Raw genomic sequence first — 14,357 nt, 5'->3', positions numbered from 1 at the left:
CTGGGATCAGAAACTAAAACAGAAAATACTGGAACAGGAACAAGATCATGGTGAATTTGGTTTCCTAACACCTCCCCCCTTCACTCTTTCAAGGTGGTGATGAAAACACACTAGGTCATCTTGTCTGATATCCTCCCACCCAAGTCTAAAATAACCCAGTTCCCATTTCATTAATCAACAGCACCTTCAAAAGCAAAAACAGAAGTTTGTTTTCTGTTACCTTTCTTTCATAAAACAAACATAGTTGATATAAAGTGACAAATGTCCGTTTCAGCTCAAATGCACTAAACAAAAATGCAACAGGGAGAACAGACACGGGGAGAATGTGCAAACTTCACACGGACAGTGACCCAGGGTCGGGATTCGAACCCGGGTCCTCGGCCACCGTACCACCCCTTGTATTTTGTACAACATAGAATTGTGCCAAGTTGGTGTTGTATGGGTGTCAGAAGCCCTCCAATACATTGCTGATGCAGCTGATCTTCCTGTGCATAACCCAATGTGCTAATTCAATTATAGGGAGCACCGTAACCAGATCTGAGTGAGTCTTCACCCAACATGTCCACCACACCCATCATTGCCAAAACTCCCCTGTCATTTCCCCACAACTCTACACATCTTCACTGTTCAGATTTTCTCACCCACTCATTGCAGTGTTATCCCTGAACTGGAGGAAGCATAACCTGATAACCCTGCCACACAAACCATCTCTTCCTGTAAGGTCTCCACTCAGGCTAATGGAAATTCAATTTCATCTTTCAATCCGAAAAGAATACAATTCTCCCAGAACTGATCACTGCACAAAATATAATTAATCATGTATCATCTTTAAATAATATCAATTATTATAATATAGTACTGCCATTATGAATACAAATAAATGGTACTGATTTAGCTTATCCAAACCATTCAAAAGAGTTTTGCTCAGTATTGCTCTCTAGCGATGTTGAGTGGAAGTGGAGATTTTAAAAGGATATTGATTGTGCTCTTGAGGGAAATAAACTTGCAGGGATACAGGAAAGAGTGAGGGAATGGGACAGCCTGAATTGTTCTACAGAGAGCTGGTATCAACTTTGGCCAATTATAAAATCCAGACTGATGTTGGTCCTATTCCTCCACCACCTTGAACATCGCAATTAAGAAGTGACCATTTATGCATGCAGACCTCAACTTATTATTGTGGCTGCAATGATTATCAATTATCAAAACAAAATTTACCCCTTGGTTACCACCATTTGGCAGCAACTTCACATGGTAATTCAAATACAGTAGCACCTGGAAGTAAAATAATAAGAGATAAGAGGTGGAGGGAAGTGGGGCTGGTCAAGGTGAGGGATTTGTATTTGGAGGAAGGGTTCGCCAGTCTGGAGGAGCTAAGGGAGAGGGTAGAGCTGCCGAGGGGTCTGCAGGTTCGGGACTTTGCACAAATGGTCTGGAAGGGATTGCCGGGATGCACCCTGCTGGAGTGACTGCTGCTTCCAGATGTGGATGGGGAGGGAAAAATTGGGGATATATGCAAGTGGCTGGGGGAGCAGGGAGGTGAAGAGCAAGGAGAATGGGAAGCGGAGTTGGGAGGGGAGATCAATTGGGGAGTATGGAGTAAGGCACTGCGAAGGGTAAACGGGATCTCCTCTTGTGCAAGGATGAGCCTGATACAGTTTAATGTGGTGCACAGGGTGCATATGACTCGGGCGAGAATGAGTGGGTTCTTTCAGTGGGTAGCAGATGAGTGTGAGAGGTGTGGACGGGGGCCGGCGAATCATGCGCACACGTTATGAGGTTGCGGAAAATTGAGAAGATTCTGGACGGGAGTGTTCGCGGTCTTAGCCAGGACAGTGGAGGAGGAGGTGGACCCGGACCCTTTGGTGGCGATATTTGGGATTTCAGAGAAGCCGGAGCACATGGGGAGGAGGAAGGCCGATGTCGTGGCCTTCGCCTCTCTGACTGCACGGCGACGAATTTTGCTGGAGTGGCGGTCAGCGTCGCCACCGGGAGTAGCAGCTTGGTTGGGTGACCTGTAAGACTTCCTGCGATTAGAGAAGCTAAAGTATGAGTTAAGGGGCTCAGCAGGGGAGTTTGAGAAAAGGTGGGGATGTTTGAGGAGGTATTCGTCGCAGGGGGTGGGTGATGGGGGGTGGGATGGGGGTGAAAAAGGGCGAAAATCTGTACAGACAGTATAGTTGATTGTTGGGAAGTATGTTTCCAGGGGTGTTTATTTGCTGTAACCAGCTTTGATATATGTTTGTACTAACATACGTTTTTTTAAAAATGAGATACAGGGACAGGAGATTTTTTAATATATTCATTCATGTTTCCTACATTACACTGTGCCCACACTTCAAAATGTATCATTGGCTGTAAAATGCTTTGAGACAGCCAGTGGTTGATAAAAATAGTGCTGTATGAATGCAAGTCTTTCTTTATGTAAGCAGCAAGAAAAATACTGATATCACTAGCACCATAGAAACTGCATAAGAAATGGAGCTGTAAAAGCAGAATATAAAGATAAACCATTAAGCAAGGCAGTGGCACAATTGATAGTACAAATCAACAGAAGGGAGACGGCTGAAACAAAGGAAAAAAGAATTGGCAACTATTATCCAATAACTCAAGGTGAACAAGTAGATAGTGCACTGTTTAAACAAGCAAGAAAGTAGCCTCCAGTGAATCAATTTCGATATTCCAGAAGTAAAGTAGATCAAGGACAACCAAAAGCTCAGGAAGAAAACACAAGCAACTTCCAACTGATAAAACAACTAGTTTATAGCACAGTACATAGCATGGGGGGGGGGGGGACGTTTGATATTGTAATTATTTTTTAAAATAAATTTAGAGTACCCAATTCATTTTTCCAATTAAGGGGCAATTTACAGTGGCCAATCCACCTAGCCTGCACATCTTTTGGGTTGTGGGGGCGAAACCCACGCAAACACGGGGAGAATGTGCAAATTCCACACGGACAGTGACCCAGAGCCGGGATCGAACCTGGGACCTTGGCGACGTGAGGCAGCAGTGCTACTCACTGCGCCACCGTGCTGCCCCCGTTTGATATTGTAATAAGGGCTAACACTAATAGTACGTTGTACACTATTGTTGGAAAACTTTGGCTAAGAATAAAATTCCAAGATTATTTTTCTTCCTTTCCTCGCTGTTAAGGCACCAACTAATGTAAAGTCCCACAGGGGCCCTAATATCACCTCCCAAATGTGCAAACAAAAAAACCCATCAAACCTGTTCAATTGCTTTGCAAATGCATTTACTCCCAAGGTAACCCTTTATCCCCTATTTAAAGTAGAACAAGCCGCATATGAAAACTTTCCTACATTTGCACGGTCAAAAGCAAAGATTCTCATCCACTTCACAGTTTTACTGATGGAAAAACCTTTTGCTGCAGCACCAAGCAATGTGCGTGTTCTTCATTCCTTCGTGTTCCACACATTGCTCATTCACATCCAGCCACTTGTACTGAGTTCACTATGTAATCAAAAATCCAACATTTTAAAACAGGTATCAAAGGCAAAGAACCGATGCTTGACAGTTTGTTTAAGGTTGCCTTCAGTCTCACTGCTTTGTCGACATTAATCAATTAACTACCTTAGAAATCACAAGCCGCTTACTTACTATCCTTCATGCTTTCTGAGGTCTGTTTCAAGTTACCGGATCGGAGCCAGGGCAGCAATAGTGATCTGTAACTGACTTTAGTGACTCTTTATTGGTGAAAGAAAACAATACTGAACTCCTGTTCTTGGTCAGAAAATATTTGCTGATATTGCGCAGTGTGAATGTGAGTGCACATGGGAGATGGGCGTCACTGGAAAGGCCAGCATTTGTTGCATGTCCCTAAACACCCTCAAACTGAGTGGCTTAGAATCATAGAATTTACAGTGCAGAAGGAGGCCATTCGGCCCATCGAGTCTGCACCAGCCCTTGGAAAGAGCACCCTACCCAAGTCCACACTACCCTATCCCCATAACCCAGTAACCCCACTCAACCAACACTACGGGCAATTTTGGACACTAAGGGCAATTTATCATGGCCAATCCACCTAACCAACACATCTTTGGACTATGGGAGGAAACGGGAGCACCCGGAGGAAACCTACGCAGACACGGGGAGAACATACAGACTCCGCACAGACAGTGACCCAGCCTGGAATCAAACCTGGGACCCTGGAACTGTGAAGCAATTGTGCTAACCACTATGCTACCGTGCTGCCCATATGGCTTGTTAGGCCATTTCAGAGGGCAATTAGGAGTCAACCACAGTGCTGTAGGTCTCGAGTGACCTGTAGGCCAGACCAGACAAGGACAACAGATTACCGTCCCTAAAGGACGCGAGTGAACCAGGTGGTTTTTTAAAACACAATCAAAGATAATATTATGGTCACCATTACTGAGATAGCTTGTAGTTTCAGAATTTATTAATTGACTTTTTAAAATTCCACCAGATGCCATGGTGGAATTTTGAACACATATTCCCAGAACCTGAGCGTCTGGATTACTAGTCCAGTGACATTACCACAATGGTACCATCTCCCTGAGGTAGGTGAGGACACGGTCAAGCTGCGTTGCCTTGCAGTAAAATAAATAGCTAAATCTCGCTCTCAGAGCACACAGGTCAGTCAGCCCTGAGTCTCTTCCGTCACTCAATTAGATCACTGTTGATCCCTATCATAAATCCCTCTGGGGAAAGGAGGAAGGTGCGGGTGGGTGAAAGGCAGAGATGACTATGGAAATGGAGGTGCAGGTGGGGAGCAGTGTACAGGTGATTACAGGTGTGGGTTTCCTCCGGGTGCTCCGGTTTCCTCCCACAGTCCAAAGATGTGCGGGTTAGGTGGATTGGCCATGCTCAATTGCCCTTAGTGTCAAAAAAATGTTATGTGGGGGTTACTGGGATAGGGTAGATACGCGGGCTTCAGTAGAGTGCTCTTTGTAAGGGCCGGTGCAGACTCGATGGGCCAAATGGCCTCCTTCTGCACTGTAAATTCTATGATTATAAGTGTCAGAGTGGAGGTGGAGAGGGCACTGGTGCCAGGTGTTATAAGTGGGGACTGCAGATGATTTGGGGCCTGTGGGTAGTTTAGGAGGGTTGGGGCCCACAGTGGGCTTCTTTTTTCCTTAATTGTTCATAGGAGGCAAGAGTCACTGACAAAGCCAGCATTTGCTGCTCATGCGAATTGCCTTGAGACAGTGTTGGTGAGCCGCTTTCTTCAACTATGCAGTCCATGTGGTGCAGGTATGGCGACAGTATCTTTGGACCAAACACTGGAAATGCCTTCCCAGTGACAGGGAAGGGACAGTGATTTAGTTCCAAGTCAGGATGGTGAGTGGCTTGGAGGGGAACTTGAAGGTGGTAGTGTTCCCATGCGTCTGCTGACCTTGGTTCAAGTCAGGATTTGGAAAGTACTGTTGAAGGAGATTTGACGAGTTGCTACCGATGGCACACAGTGCTATCTCTGTGTGTCAGTGGCAGAAGGAGCGAATGTTTAAGGTGCTGGATGGGGTGCCAATCAAGCGGGCTGCTTTGTCCTGAAAGGTTTTGAGCTTATTGAGTGCTGGAGCTATACTAATCCAGGCAAGTGGAACATTTCATCACATCCTGGCTTGAGAGTCGTAGATGGTGGACGGGCCTCGTTGAGTCAGGTAGTGAACTACCCACCGCAAAATTCCAAGTGTCTAACTTGGTCTTGTAGTCACAGCATTTATATGACTGGTCCAGTTCAGCTTCTGGTGGTAATCGGAAATACCGTGCCTGCCACAGGGTGTTGAATTGGAGGATATATGGCTGAGGCGGTGAAGAATTCTGGATGGGGGTGAGGTAGTCAAGAGTAAATTTGGGTCAGTGTGGATGGGTCAGGGCGAGAATAGGTGGAGGGGGACAGGGGTCGGAATCCAGATGACAGGTTGAGCTAACCGTGTTGTTGGCTTGGAGGGAGTGGCGTCGGGGTGAAGGTTTGAGAGTTCAAGGTGGTGAGGTCAGAGCGGATATCAATCCACTGGTTGGTTGGGAAGTGAGGGTGGCATAGGGCTATGTGGGTGTCTCGATATGGGAGTTGAGGGGGAGGGGGAGGGGGCAAAGTGTTGGGTTTGGGGGGGGGGGGGGGGGGGGGGGGAAAGAGTGCCAGATTTTGGAAGGGTGGGGAGCAGTGTCCAGGATGGGTTGCGAAACCCATGATTGACCTGACAGCAGATCCCCTCTTGCCATAATCATCACTGCCTCTCAGGCTGGATTCCCCCCCACACACGGTGTCTCTGAGCAGACCCCGGATCTCACCCATCCCCTCCAACCCTGGATCATAAACACGCCACCCCTCTGCCCCCGGACCACACACACCCCAACCCTCTCCCCGGGATCTCACCCTACCCCTCTCCCCCGGGATCACACCCCACCCCACCCCAACCCCCCTCCGATCTCCTCCTCCTCTCTGGATACCTGCGAACAGAAGAAGGAGCCCTGGATGCCGAGCTTGATGCAGGTGGGACACTGCAGCCGCGCCTCCTTCTCACAACTGTCCGTCTCACACACGCGCCTCACGGCCTCCCCGTCCGCCGCCATGATGGAGAGCCGGGGATGCCGGGAAACTGGAGGACCGGGGCCTGGGAGCTGCCGCTGCGCATGCGTCCACCCTGCCTGCTGGTTACAATGAATGAATGAATGAATGAGCAGAGGAAGGAAGGAGCACAGTGCAGATCACTATTCTGATTTCTCTGTTTCGCTGTTCTTTTTCCCTTCCGGGGAGGTTGCAGAGTGAGAGAATGCTATGAAAGGGACAGAGAGAATGTGTGTCAGTTCAGTGCAGAGACTGGGGAGGAGAGAGAGTTTTAAATTCCTGGATCACTGGGTCCCTTTTTGGGCAAGGTGACAAGTGGGACGGGGTGCACCTAAACCTGATTTTTTAAAATTCATTTACGGGATATGGCCATCGCTGGTTTATTGCCCATCCCTAGTTGCCCTTCAAAGGTGGTGGTGAGCTGCCTTCTTGAACCACTGCAGTCCCGAATAATAATAATCTTTATTATTGTCACAATATTATTTGCATACGTGCAGTGCGGTCAGCCTAAGTTGAAGGTGAATCTGCGAAGTAGACCCGAGGAGTTTGAGTGAAGGCAATCATCCAGCAGAGGGCAGCAGAGCAGAGCTACTGATCAGCTGTTCTGGGGAAATTTGCATACGTGCAGTGCGGTCAGCCTAAGTTGAAGGTGAATCTGCGAAGTAGACCCGAGGAGTTTGAGTGAAGGCAATCATCCAGCAGAGGGCAGCAGAGCAGAGCTACTGATCAGCTGTTCTGGGGAAATTTGCATACGTGCAGTGCGGTCAGCCTAAGTTGAAGGTGAATCTGCGAAGTAGACCCGAGGAGTTTGAGTGAAGGCAATCATCCAGCAGAGGGCAGCAGAGCAGAGCTACTGATCAGCTGTTCTGGGGAAATTTGCATACGTGCAGTGCGGTCAGCCTAAGTTGAAGGTGGTTTGTGGAGAGGCTGTTGGCAAGTGACAGTTAAACCCGAAACACTTCATGAGTGTTTCCCACCCTACCTCCTCCTCTAACCAACCCCCCCACCCCACGGTGGTTGGGAAGCGGGAGCAGGGGCCTGTCGTGAAGGTGAGTGAGTGCCTTTAAATTTGCTTACCTTTCAGCGGGAGCAGGGTTTGAGGTAATATCAGGTAAGCTCTTCTTTCTTTTTCTTTTTCTTGTTTTTTTTTAAATCTAGAGGTGATGTCAGGGAAGGCAGTACAATGCTCCTCCTGCAGAATGTTTGAGGTGAGGGACGCCGTCAGTGTCCCTGCTGATTTCATCTGTGGGAAGTGCACCCAACTCCAGCTCCTCAAAAACCGTGTTAGGGACCTGGAGCTTGAGCTGGATGAACTTCGGATCATTCGGGAGGCAGAGGGGGTCATAGATAGGAGCTTCAGGGAAGTAGTTACACCAAAGACTGGAGATAGATGGGTAACTGTAAGAGGGACTGGGAAGAAGCAGTCAGTGCAGGGACCCCCTGCGGTCGTTCCCCTGAGTAACAAGTATACCGTTTTGGATACTTGTGGGGGGGACGACTTACCAGGGGTAAGCCATGGGGTACGGGCCTCTGGCACGGAGTCTGTCCCTGTTGCTCAGAAGGGAAGGGGGGAAAGGAGTAGAACATTAGTAATTGGGGACTCAATAGTCAGGGGCACAGATAGGAGATTTTGTGGGAGCGAGAGAGACTCACGTTTGGTATGTTGCCTCCCAGGTGCAAGGGTAAGTGATGTCTCGGATCGTGTTTTCCGGGTCCTTAAGGGGGAGGGGGAGCAGCCCCAAGTCGTAGTCCACATTGGCACTAATGACATAGGTAGGAAAGGGGACAAGGATGTCAGGCAGGCCTTTAGGGAGCTAGGATGGAAGCTCAGAGCGAGAACAAACAGAGTTGTTATCTCTGGGTTGTTGCCCGTGCCACGTGATAGTGAGATGAGGAATAGGGAGAGAGAGAGCAATTAAACACGTGGCTACAGGGATGGTGCAGGCGGGAGGGATTCAGATTTCTGGATAACTGGGGCTCTTTCTGGGGAAGGTGGGACCTCTATAGACAGGATGGTCTACATCTGAACCTGAGGGGCACCAATATCCTGGGGGGGAGATTTGTTAGTGCTCTTTGGGGGGGTTTAAACTAATTCAGCAGGGGCATGGGAACCTGGATTGTAGTTTTGGGGTACGGGAGATTGAGAGTATAGAGGTCAGGAGCACAGATTTGACTTCGCAGGAGGGTGCCAGTGTTCAGGTAGGTGGTTTGAAGTGTGTCTACTTCAATGCCAGGAGTATACGAAATAAGGTTGGGGAACTGGCAGCATGGGTTGGTACCTGGGACTTCGATGTTGTGGCCATTTCAGAGACATGGATAGAGCAGGGACAGGAATGGTTGTTGCAGGTTCCGGGGTTTAGGTGTTTTAGTAAGCTCAGAGAAGGGGGCAAAAGAGGGGGAGGTGTGGCGCTGCTAGTCAAGGACAGTATTACGGTGGCGGAAAGGATGCTAGATGGGGACTCTTCTTCTGAGGTAGTATGGGCTGAGGTTAGAAACAGGAAAGGAGAGGTCACCCTGTTGGGAGTTTTCTATAGGCCACCTAATAGTTCTAGGGATGTAGAGGAAAGGATGGCGAAGATGATTCTGGAAAAGAGCGAAAGTAACAGGGTAGTTGTTATGGGAGACTTTAACTTTCCAAATATTGACTGGAAAAGATATAGTTCGAGTACATTAGATGGGTCATTCTTTGTACAATGTGTGCAGGAGGGTTTCCTGACACAATATGTTGACAGGCCAACAAGAGGCGAGGCCACATTGGATTTGGTTTTGGGTAATGAACCAGGCCAGGTGTTAGATCTGGAGGTAGGTGAGCACTTTGGAAACAGTGACCACAATTCGGTGACCTTTACGTTAGTGATGGAAAGGGATAAGTATACCCCGCAGGGCAAGAGTTATAGCTGGGGGAAGGGCAATTATGATGCCATTAGACATGACTTAGGAGGTGTTGGTTGGAGAAGTAGGCTGCAAGGGTTGGGCACACGGGATATGTGGAGCTTGTTCAAGGAACAGCTATTGCATGTTCTTGATAAGTACGTACCAGTCAGTCAGGGAGGAAGGGGTCGAGCGAGGGAACCGTGGTTTACCAAAGAAGTGGAATCTCTTGTTAAGAGGAAGAAGGAGGCCTATGTGAAGATGAGGCATGAAGTTTCAGTTGGGGCGCTTGATAGTTACAAGGAAGCGAGGAAGGATCTAAAGAGAGAGCTGAGACGAGCAAGGAGGGGACATGAGAAGTCTTTGGCAGGTAGGATCAAGGAAAACCCAAAAGCTTTCTATAGGTATGTCAGGAATAAAAGAATGACTAGGGTAAGAGTAGGGCCAGTCAAGGACAGTGGTGGGAAGTTGTGTGTGGAGGCTGAGGAGATAAGCGAGATACTAAATGAATACTTTTCGTCAGTATTCACTCAAGAAAAAGATAATATTGTGGAGGAGAATGCTGAGACCCAGGCTATTAGAATAGATGGCATTGAGGTGCGTAGGGAAGAAGTGTTGGCAATTCTGGACAAGGTCAAAATAGATAAGTCACCAGGGCCGGATGGGATTTATCCTAGGATTCTCTGGGAAGCCAGGGAAGAGATTGCTGAGCCTTTGGCTTTGATTTTTAGGTCATCATTGGCTACAGGAATAGTGCCAGAGGACTGGAGGATAGCAAATGTGGTCCCTTTGTTCAAGAAGGGGAGTAGAGATAACCCCGGTAACTATAGGCCGGTGAGCCTAACGTCTGTGGTGGGTAAGGTCTTGGAGAGGATTATAAAAGATACGATTTATAATCATCTAGATAGGAATAATATGATTAGGGATAGTCAGCATGGTTTTGTGAAGGGTAGGTCATGCCTCACAAACCTTATCGAGTTCTTTGAGAAGGTGACTGAACAGGTAGACGAGGGTAGAGCAGTTGATGTGGTGTATATGGATTTCAGTAAAGCGTTTGATAAGGTTCCCCACGGTCGGCTATTGCAGAAAATACGGAGGCTGGGGATTGAGGGTGATTTAGAGATGTGGATCAGAAATTGGCTAGTTGAAAGAAGACAGAGAGTGGTAGTTGATGGGAAATGTTCAGAATGGAGTTCAGTTACGAGTGGCGTACCACAAGGATCTGTTCTGGGGCCGTTGCTGTTTGTCATTTTTATAAATGACCTAGAGGAGGGCGCAGAAGGATGGGTGAGTAAATTTGCAGACGACACTAAAGTCGGTGGAGTTGTAGACAGTGCGGAAGGATGTTGCAGGTTACAGAGGGACATAGATAAGCTGCAGAGCTGGGCTGAGAGGTGGCAAATGGAGTTTAATGTGGAGAAGTGTGAGGTGATTCACTTTGGAAAGAATAACAGAAATGTGGAATATTTGGCTAATGGTAAAATTCTTGGTAGTGTGGATGAGCAGAGGGATCTCGGTGTCCATGTACATAGATCCCTGAAAGTTGCCACCCAGGTTGATAGGGTTGTGAAGAAGGCCTATGGTGTGTTGGCCTTTATTGGTAGAGGGATTGAGTTCCGGAGCCATGAGGTCATGTTGCAGTTGTACAAAACTCTAGTACGGCCGCATTTGGAGTATTGCGTACAGTTCTGGTCGCCTCATTATAGGAAGGACGTGGAAGCTTTGGAACGGGTGCAGAGGAGATTTACCAGGATGTTGCCTGGTATGGAGGGAAAATCTTATGAGGAAAGGCTGATGGACTTGAGGTTGTTTTCGTTAGAGAGAAGAAGGTTAAGAGGTGACTTAATAGAGGCATACAAAATGATAGGAGGGTTAGATAGGGTGGACAGCGAGAGCCTTCTCCCGCGGATGGAGGTGGCTAGCACGAGGGGACATAGCCTTAAATTGAGGGGTAATAGATATAGGACAGAGGTCAGAGGTGGGTTTTTTACGCAAAGAGTGGTGAGGCCGTGGAATGCCCTACCTGCAACAGTAGTGAACACGCCAACATTGAGGGCATTTAAAAATTTATTGGATAAGCATATGGATGATAAGGGCATAGTGTAGGTTAGATGGCCTTTAGATTTTTTCAATGTCGGTGCAACATCGAGGGCCGAAGGGCCTGTACTGCGCTGTATCGTTCTATGTTCTATGTTCTATGTTCTAAGTAGGCTTACATTAACAATGAGTTGTAGGTACACCCACAGTGCTGTGAGGGAGGGAGTTCCAGGATTTTAACCCAGCGACAGTGAAGGAACGGTGATTGTGAAGGGGAACTTCCAGGTGGCATAGAATCATAAAATTTACAGTGCAGAAGGAGGCCATTCGCCCCATCGAGTCTGTATCGGCCCTTGGAAAGAGCACCCTGCTTAACCCCACACCTCCACCCTATCAACATAACCCCACCTAACCTTTTGGATACTAAAGGGCAATTTGTCATGGCCAAACCACCTAACCTGCACATCTTTGGACTGCAGGAGGAAACCAGAGCACCCGGAAGAAACCCATGCAGACACAGGGAGAAAGTGCAAACTTCACACATGCCGAAATTGAACCTGGGTCCCTGGCTCTGTGAGGCAGCAGTGCTAACCACTGCCATCATGCCGCCCATGGATTCGCAGGCGGGTTTCCCAGGTATCTGCTGCTATTGTCCTTCTAAATGTTAGCGGTCATGGGTTTGGAAATTGCTGCCTAAGGAACCTTGGTGTGTTTCTGCAGTGCCTCTTAGATGGGACGCATGGCTGCAACTGTTCTTTGGTGGTAAAGGGAATGAATGTTTGGTGGAAGGGGTAGCAATCAAGTTGGCTGTTTTATCCTGGATGCTGTTGAGCTTCTTGAGTGTTGTTGGAGGTGCACTCATCCAGGTACGTGGAGAATACTCTATTACTTGTGCCTTGTAGATTGTGGGCAGGCTTTGTGGGGGTGGGGTGTCAGGAGGCGCGTTATTTACCATAGTATTCCTAGCTTTTGATCTTCTCTGTTTCTGATCAATGATAAGCCCCAGGATGTTGATTATGGGGGATTCAGCATCGGTAATGCCGTTGAATGTCATGGGCCGATGGTTAGATGGTCTCATAGGAAATGGTCATTTCTTGACCTCGTGTGTGTGTGTGTGTGTGTGTGTGAATGTAACTTGCCACTTGTCAGCTCAAGTCTAGATATTGTCAAGGTCCTGCGGGATTTGGACATAGACTGCTTCATTATCTGAGGAGTCGAGAGTGGTGCTGAACATTGTGCAGTCATAGAATAATAGAATTCACAGTGCAGAAGGACGCCATCCGCAAACATCCCCACACCAGACCTTATGATGGAAGGGAAGTCATTGATGAAGCAACTGAAGGTGGTTGGGCCTCACACACTCCCCTGAGGAGCTCCTACAGTGATGTCCTGGAGCTGAGATGATTGACCTCCAACCACCTCAACCATCTTCCTTTGTGCCAGATATGACTCCAACCAACAGAGAGCTTTCCCCCTTATTCCCATTGGCCCCAGTTTAGCTGAGGCTCCTTGGTGCGACTCGGTCACATGCTGTCTTGATATCAAGGACAGGAACTCTCCGCTCACCTCTGGCATTCAGCTCTTTTGTCTATGTTTGAACCAAGGGCGTAATGAGGTCAGGAGCTGAGTGACCCTAGCGGAACCCAAACTGAGTGTCCGTGAGCAGGTTATTGCTGAGTAAATACCATTTGATAGCACCGTTAATGCCTCCTTCCATCAGTTTGCTGATGATGGAGAGTAGACTGAAAGGACAGTAATTAGCTGGGTTCAATTTTTCCAATTTCTTATGTACAGGACACATCTGGGCAACTTTCCACATTGCCGGGTAGATGCCAGTGTTGTAGCTGTACTGGAACAGCTTGGCTAGGGGTGCGGCAAGTTCTGGAGCACAAGTCTTCAGTACTATTACCAAGATAATGTCCGGGGCCACAGCCTTTGCCGTTTCTTGATAACACGTGGAGTGAATTGTATTGGCTGAAGACTGACATCTGTGATGCTGGGGACCTCTGGAGGAGAACGCGATAATCATGCACTCTGCACTTCGAGCTGAAGATGATTGTAAATGGGGCAAACATTCTGCCGGAAAGTTCTACTAGTGCTGTTGGGGAGATTGGTTTAAACTAATTTGACAGGAGGTTGGGCTGGAGGTGGAGTAAGGGGTGATGTACAGCCGAATATAAAATAAAAAACAAGTCCGTCTGGAAGGCAGATTGATGATAGACAAGTTAAGCCACAAGATACGGCAAGGCTTGATGGCATTTATTTTAATGCAAGAGTTTAGGGTATTGAGGACAACACGGTGGCACAGTGATTAGCACTGCTGCATCACAGCACCAGGGACCCAGGGTCAATTCCAGCCTTGAGTGATTATCTGTGTTAAGTTTGCACATTCTCTGCGTGGGTTTCCTCCAGGTGCTCTGGTTTCCTCCCACAGTCCAAAGATGTGCAAATTAGGTGGGGTTATGGGGATAGGGTGGGGGACTGGGCCTAGGCAGGGTGCTCTTTCAAAGGTCAGTGAAGACTAAATGGTCTGAATGACCTACTTCTGCACTGTAGGGATTCTATGGATTAACACAAGGAATATGATATAGCAGGTTGAGGGAGGGGCAAGACAGGCAGCTCAATAGAGCAGGGGGAGGGGGGGAGGTTGTAAAAGAGGAGGTAAGCAGGTTTTACGGGGTAGACGATAGATGTGCGAGGTGCGCGGGAAGCCCAGCAAATCATGTCCACATGTTTTGGGTATGCCCGAAGCTTAGACCAGTGTTCTTCAAAGTCGGGGGCGCAGTCGTGGGCGGGTGTCGGGAGGGTCGCGGAGCCGTTGTCCGCGGCGCTCCCGATCGCACAAATCCCTGCGCAGCAGCCGGCTTTTCATAACGCCGACTGCAAGCGGCCGCGAACA

General features: G+C 48.1%; 1 protein-coding gene across 2 annotated transcripts in view; it reads right to left on the bottom strand.

Moving 5' to 3' along the window:
* The window catches only part of metap1 (methionyl aminopeptidase 1), a 57,459-nt gene extending 50,866 nt beyond the window's left edge, over positions 1 to 6,593 (bottom strand). For both annotated transcript variants that reach the window (XM_038792792.1, XM_038792791.1), the window contains exon 1: positions 6,433 to 6,593. In XM_038792792.1, coding sequence (XP_038648720.1) covers positions 6,433 to 6,555 — 123 coding nt within the window. In that variant the 5' untranslated portion in view covers positions 6,556 to 6,593. The remainder of the gene's footprint in view (positions 1 to 6,432) is intronic.
* Positions 6,594 to 14,357: the final 7,764 nt, after the last annotated feature.

Source organism: Scyliorhinus canicula, chromosome 3 (assembly GCF_902713615.1).
Source record: "Scyliorhinus canicula chromosome 3, sScyCan1.1, whole genome shotgun sequence".
Lineage (NCBI taxonomy): Eukaryota > Metazoa > Chordata > Chondrichthyes > Carcharhiniformes > Scyliorhinidae > Scyliorhinus > Scyliorhinus canicula.
The sequence above is the reverse complement of the archived record's forward strand: the minus strand, read 5'-3'. Positions and strand labels throughout refer to the sequence as shown.